Here is a 7,216-nt window from a genome sequence, read left to right as displayed (position 1 = left end):
TGTGTGTGTGTGTATATATATATATATATATCCTAGTTTTTCCTCTCTTTCTCTTTTCCTCTCGTTGCTCACCTATTCTTCTACTTCCTCCCTCTGTTTCTCTCTCTTCCCTTTACACCGGCATGGTCACATGCTTCCGGTCAATAATCCTTTCCTTCCTTGGCTTTCGCCAAGCAACGCACGCACCACTTTGTCTCTCTCGGGTCCGTGCCTCATTGCGTTCTTACACACATCATTTTTCTCGTCTGGCCGTAAAGCCTTTTCTGTTTGTTTTCCTGTCTTGTTTTTTGTCCGCCACTACATTCCTCCATGGCGAGATTTAATTTGCGTATACAAATTTAATCTGCGATCCATGGGACGAGCCGTTTTAGCGATGCGTCCTGCCCAAGCTCGTCGAAACGCCGGTGTTAAAACGTGGGTGGCTGATGAAGGAGATGTTCTCTATGTGGCTCGTGTGTTCTCGTCTACGTTTGTTTGCAATGTCCTGTACCCAGATATGCACCTATACATACAGGTGGATGTCGGTATGCACATACCTGTACGTATATATGCATATACTCATTTACTATTTGTTTTTATATATATATATATGTATGTATATCGAGCAAAGCTATATATATGTATGTATACATACACACACACACACACACATACATACATACATACTAAAATTTATACCAGAAGAAGAATTAACAGGTTTTAATTACAAATTACATGTGCAACAGCTGCAAATTGCTGAGTTTTCATTCTCATATCACTACATAACATTATTTTATAAATAATTACATAAACAAACATGATGCAGCAACAGCTGGGTGCCAGTACTTCATCAGGTAGATAATATTGAAAATATATATATATATATATATATATATATGCTTACGACCATATCACACTGAAAGCACCGGTTCTCGTCCGATCACCGAAGTTAAGCAGCATCGAGCCTAGTTAGTACTTAGATGGGTGACTGCTTGGGAAACCTAGGAGCTGTAAGCATTTTTTTAAAATATAGGCGCAAGAGTGGTTGTGTGGTAAGTAGCTTGCTTACCAACTGCATGGTTCCGGGTTCATTCCCACTGCATGGCACCTTGGGCAAGTGTCTTCTACTATAGCCTCGGGCCGACCAAAGCCTTGTGAGTGGATTTGGTAGACGGAAACTGAAAGAAACCCGTCGTATATATGTATATGTGTGTATGTATGTATGTGTATATGTTTGTATGTCTGTGTTAGTCCCCCCAACATCGCTTGACAACCGATGCTGGTGTGTTTACGTCCCCGTAACTTAGCGGTTCGGCAAAAGAGACCGATAGAATAAGTACTAGGCTTCCAAAGAATAAGTCCTGGGGTCAATTTGTTCGACTAAAGGCGGTGCTCCAGCATGGCCACAGTCAAATGACTGAAACAAGTAAAAGAGTAAAAGAGTATATATATAAATATATATATATATATACATATATATACACACACACACACAAACATATATGTATATATATATATGTGTGTGTATATATGTGGGAATGAGGAGTGGAGTAGAGAGAATCTACAGACATATAAGCAACAACATTAACAGTGAAAGGAGCAGTGGTAACAACATCTCCCTTGCAGCACAATTCCAAGAATTTACTGAATGGTGTTTTGAGGATAGTACAACACTGGAGTGAAGTGAAGATGATGATGATAATAGCAGAAGACTAAAGTGTTGAGGATAATGGTTGGCAACAGAAGAATGGGATGATATGGAAGGGGATTAGCAGTGAATGTGATGATGGTGAGAGATGGAAAAGGTGCTACAATGCAAAGGTAAAAGAGAAGCAAAAAGATGGTGGCATGAGTGATGATGATGGTAGTGGTGGTGATAGAAGAGAGGACAATGGTGGTGCAGATACAGGAATTAAAATGATGGTGGAGGCACTGAATTGAATGTGAGGATGAGAGATGAAGTGGTCCTGGTGAAATTGTATGGCCGATCTCATTAGGATTTAAACTGAGAATATAGGAAGATAAAAAGGAGGAGGAAGAGGACAAGGAGGAAGCAGTGGTAACTACCATAACAATGACTGATAGATATTTTGATGTCTTTTGAGATTAGTCTCAAGTGCAGTCCCACTTCATGGCACCTTGGGAAATTGTCTTTCCCTAGAAAATTATCCTCCGAGGCACAATTCCGGGCAGGGTTGTTTATGGAAGGCCAGCAGTTGCCCATGCAAAGCAGCCTCCTCTCTTCATTTCACCGATGTTATCCAAGGGAAAGGCAAAGGTTGATACAGTTTGGCACCAGTGACGTCTCGACTCATTTCTACAGCTGAGTGAACTGGAGCAACGTGAAATAAAGTGTCTTACTCAAGAACACAATACACAGCTTGGTCAGGGAATCAAACTCACTACATCATGATTGTGAGCCTGACACTCTAGCCACTGTACCATGTGCCATATATATATATATATATATATATATATATATATATATATATATATATATATATATCTACCTGAGAAATGAAAGCACAAGACAGCCCTGCCTGGCATAGCTCCACCACCAGAGGTGCCATCTCTTACAAACAAGAGAGGATTGCAGGAGCACAAAGGAAATTGTGAGCTGCGCAAGTCCAGGGCCAATTCCTTGCCTTCATTCCCAGCAGGCCACCAGTGCCTGACATGCGGCAGAACCTTCCAAGCAGCCACTGGTCTGATTAACCAAAGCTGGACACACTGTAACCCACCTCCTCCCATGTGATGCCATGGTCATCATCAACAACGACAGAAAAACATTAGTATATATATATCTACATATATATATATATATTTATATATACAAGGGTAAAGGTGATGCATTAGATAGAAATAACTACAGGGGTATCAAACTGCTGGATCAGGTGATGAAAGTCATGGAGAGGGTCATAGCCCAACTAACTAGGGAGAGAGTCCGCTTAGATGAGATGCAGTTCAGTTTTGTGCCAGGTAGAAGCACCACTGATGCTATATTCCTGGTATAGCAACTGCAGGAGAAATACCTAGCCAAAGATAATCCCCTATACTTGGCTTTTGTTGACTTGGAGAAAGCCTTTGACAGGCTCCCCCGATCCCTTATCTGGTGGGCGATGAGGAAACTGGGGATTGACGAGTGGTTAATAAAAGCTGTACAGGCCTTGTACAGTAATGCCGTTAGTAAGGTAAGGGTCAGCAATGAGTATGGCAAAGAATTCCAGGTAGAAGTAGGGGTTCACCAAGGATCAGCCCTCAACCCCCTCTTATTCATCATAGTCCTCCAGGCAATAACAGAGGAATTCAAGATGGGCTGCCCCTGGGAGCTCCTCTATGCTGATGACCTTGCTCTCATAGTAGAATCACTACCAGAACTAGAGAAGAAATTTCAAGTGCAGAAGCAATGTTTAGAAACAAAGGGCCTTAGAGTCAATGTTGCAAAAACCAAAGTCCTAGTAAGTAGGAAGGCGAACACATCACAAACCCCTGACTTAAAGAATTTTTAGTTAAATGAATCAACACCAGTACTTATATTTTGTTAAGCCTGGTGCTTATTCTATTGGTCTCTTTTTGCTGAACAGCCAAGTTAAAGGGATGTAAACATACCAACACTTGTTGTCAAGTAGTGATGGGGGGGGGGGACAAACGAACACACAGAGGATGGGCTTCTTTCAGTTTCTGTTTAGCAAATCTACTCACAAGTCACAAAACTTTAATCGACCTGAGGTGTCACACTGTGCAACTGAACCCGGATCCATCCATATGGTTGGGAAGCAAGCTTCTTCCCACACAGCTGTGCCTATGAATAAAACTTTTCTGACGAGAAGAAGGGAAGTGATAGAAATCATACTTACGAGTAAGGGGATGCTGGTGACCCAATGATAATTAAATGGTTCGTCTTTAAGAACAGCCTCCACATACTCTGAAAAAGTAAAGGCATAGTTTTAGCAAACATTTCAAAACTGCAATACACACTGATTGTTATTTTTAGTTCCATTTCAATTATTATATGTACTAATAATTAGTTGCCATTCCACTACAGTCTTTTTACCTCAAAGAGAAGAAATATTTACGTGTCAATGTTTTCACATGTATAACCCCACCAAATTCCTGTTCCGTTTGTCCCAATCACTACTACTTAGCTCATACCTTGAAGGTCCACTTTGACATCTCAACACCATTATTTTTTTATCCCTTTCCAGCTCCACTCAATTACCCCCGTCCTACCTTCTAAAAATGTAAGTAGTCATGTAGGTCCTCTGGCCCCTTCTCTTATACAATCTACCCACCCACTGCTCCAAGAATAAAGCTATCTCCTAGGAGTTTGTAGTCCTGCAAGCTGCATGGTCACCTCACTAGTGCTGGTGACATGAAAAAAGCATCCACTGCATGCCATAAAATGGTTGGCATTAGGAAGGGCATCCAGCTGTAAAACCAAAACAAACATTGGAGCACAGTGTAACTGTGTGGCTAAGAAGCTTGCTTCCCAACCATGTGATCTTGGGTTCAGTCCCACTGCACTCCCAATTGCACCTCGGGTAAGTATCTTCAACTATAGTTCTGGGCTGACAAAACCTTTCTAAGAAGATTTGTTAGATGGAAACAGAAAGAAGCAGGTCGTGTATGTGTGTCTTTGGGTGTACCCTTGTCTTGACATCATGTGATAGCTGTAAAAAAAGTATCACTATCACATAAGTGGTGATGCTTGTTTTCAGTCTTTCAAGAAAAACATGTCTAGCTATGGGTAAATATAACCTTGTTTGGAACAGTTGAGGGTAAGTGACAAGAAGGGCATCCTGTTGTAGAAAATTTCTCTCAACAAACTGTGTCAGTCCCGTGCAAGCATGGTAAAGTGGACATTAAGAAATGATGAAACATTTAATTCTTTTTTGACAGGATTCAAAATATGTAATTCCAGAAGGAAACTGATTAGAGGAGATTAAAAACACTATTTTAAATGGATCATAGTAGATATCAGTTAATTATTAACCTTTAGCAAACTGTAGGTGCATCATGTTGCTACACGTGTTTTCTCCCCTCTCAATGTAACAGAACGTACCTGTAGCTACAGGGGAGAAAACTCATACAACAACATGATGTGCCTAAACGAGCTAAAGGTTAATTGTAAGACATTGACATGAAGATGTGTATCCTCACCTTATGAAATCCTCTGACATCCAAATCCCAAAGGTGGAAACACTGTTAAAAAGAGGAAAAAAGAAGAAAAATAAGATAAAACTAAAATTCAGATTCTTTATAGCTGGGCAGCCAACATATATTGAATTATGTATAGATGAAAATACCTTGTTCCATTAAATGTTGACAAAATGAGAACCATTTAAGAGAATGCTGTATGATATGTTCAATCTCAGGACAGACATATTCTCAAAGCAAGCAGTGAAGACATGTGATACTGTCACAATTCCAACATAAACAGCATTTCACATCTGTTAAACAATGATTCATAGAAGAAATATTCACGTCCTTGACCCAGTCTATAATGAAGAACTCATTTATCAACTAAGATAAAAGTACAAAAACAAAAAACAAAAAACAAAAACAACTTTTCAAACACAAAATGTCACATATGTGTCAGACCATAAAATACCTTTAATCAACCACTGAAATATACATTCACTCACTTTAGCTAGATGTTTCCATGTTGTGTAGTCTTTATCTGAAGTCATATTTATGTACATCACATAGATTTCATCCTAAAAATGGAGCAACAAGAAAAAATATTTTAAACATAAAAGCTACAAATAATAAAAGTTACTAATTACAAATATATTCTTGTGTGTGCACGTGTGTGTGTGTGTGTGTGTGTGTGTGTGTGTGCGTGTGCGTGTGTGTATGTGCACATAATCAATCTGTGTGTGTTTGTGTGTGCTGCAAACTTTCTAAATAGCTACCTTAGCGATCTAAATGCTTATTGTAAATTTTCCTTTGTCTATGTAAATAAGATAGATACAATAAATAAGAAACAGAAATACAGTACATTGGTGTGACCCTTTTGAAGATAGTCAACAAAGACAATGTCTTTTGCATCCCAAAAAACTGAAGCCATCATCTTTCCTGCAGATGAAACAATCTTGGCCTTCTTTTCCACTGCATGGATTGTCTCTTTGTCTCTGGCTCAAAGTGATGAAGCCAATACTCGTTCTGGGTTAGGAAACATTAAAGGAAACCAGCAGAATTTGCATCAGACAATGTCAGATTTTCTCATGATACAATCAGCCTGATGCACTTTCGATTAGGTGTCAGAAGAAGCAGCACTCACCAAGTAGAATCCTCTATCATGCCAAGTTCATTGTGCAGAATATTCTCAACTCTCTTGTGGGATATGCAAAGAGCATTGGCTACTTGATTTATAGTCAACCGCATGTCATCCATCACCATGCAGTGAACAGGATCTATGTTCTCCTGGGTGGTGGCAGTTGCTGGATGTCTAGACCTTGGGTCATCTTCAAGGCTCTCTATTCCTTCCTATATTCAGATGCCCACTTTTGCACAGTTGATAAAGCTGGAGCGCCATCTCTTAATGTAGCAACCATATCAGCATGACTGTCCTTGGGGGCTAAACCCTTTTTCTGCAGTTACTTGATAACATTAAGATGCCAAATTTTGTCCATTTTCAAGAGAAGTTGCTACTAGTTACTGGGTCATCCCATAAATAATGTGTTTTTTTCAATTGCATGAACTAAAAGTCAAAGTGGGGCGGGATAAACTACTTGCATCAACTTGCTATAAAAGCAGGTAGTAATTTTACCTTGTCCTTATTCTTAGTGCAAGTTTTGAAGAGTGCAGTTCGATTTTAACAGTCATTTTTTCAAAGCTATAATGGAAGTGACGAAGGAGCATATTCAGAATATTTTGCTTTATGAAGTCAATAAAGGCAACAACGCAATGGAAACTGCGAGGAATATTAATGCAATATATGACAATAAGGGTAAGCCAGTGTCAAAGGAGGTTCCAGAAATTCTGAGCCAGAAACTACAGCCTAGAAGACAAGACTTGTCCTGGAAATCCTGGTGGAACGAAATCCCATCGCAACTGTTGAGGAACTAGCAGAGAAGCTTGGATTTGGTCATTTAGCCTTTCATCGACACTTGCATTAGAAGAAAAATGACCATCTTTGGTTTCAAGATCAAAGGTGTTCTTTCATCAGGATAATGCTCGGCCACATATAGCGAGGATAACATTCCAAAGGCTGGAGCAGTTTGAATGGAAAATG

General features: G+C 39.7%; 1 protein-coding gene and 1 non-coding gene across 2 annotated transcripts in view; one reads left to right on the top strand and one right to left on the bottom strand.

Annotated features, from left to right (window-relative positions):
* LOC106873095 (protein O-linked-mannose beta-1,2-N-acetylglucosaminyltransferase 1) overlaps positions 1-7,216 on the bottom strand; it is a 154,814-nt gene that overhangs the window by 5,867 nt on the left and 141,731 nt on the right. Inside the window, exons 18-20 of the mRNA XM_052974899.1 lie at positions 5,625-5,696; positions 5,140-5,181; positions 3,837-3,904 (exon numbers count right to left, since the gene is read on the bottom strand). Coding sequence (XP_052830859.1) covers positions 3,837-3,904; positions 5,140-5,181; positions 5,625-5,696 — 182 coding nt within the window. The remainder of the gene's footprint in view (positions 1-3,836; positions 3,905-5,139; positions 5,182-5,624; positions 5,697-7,216) is intronic.
* LOC128250178 (5S ribosomal RNA) lies at positions 878-996 on the top strand. The gene has a single exon (XR_008266282.1). It is a non-coding gene; the product is annotated as a 5S ribosomal RNA (ribosomal RNA).

Source organism: Octopus bimaculoides, chromosome 19, assembly GCF_001194135.2.
Source record: "Octopus bimaculoides isolate UCB-OBI-ISO-001 chromosome 19, ASM119413v2, whole genome shotgun sequence".
Taxonomy (NCBI): Eukaryota; Metazoa; Mollusca; class Cephalopoda; order Octopoda; family Octopodidae; genus Octopus; species Octopus bimaculoides.
This window is presented reverse-complemented; position numbering and strand designations above follow the sequence as displayed.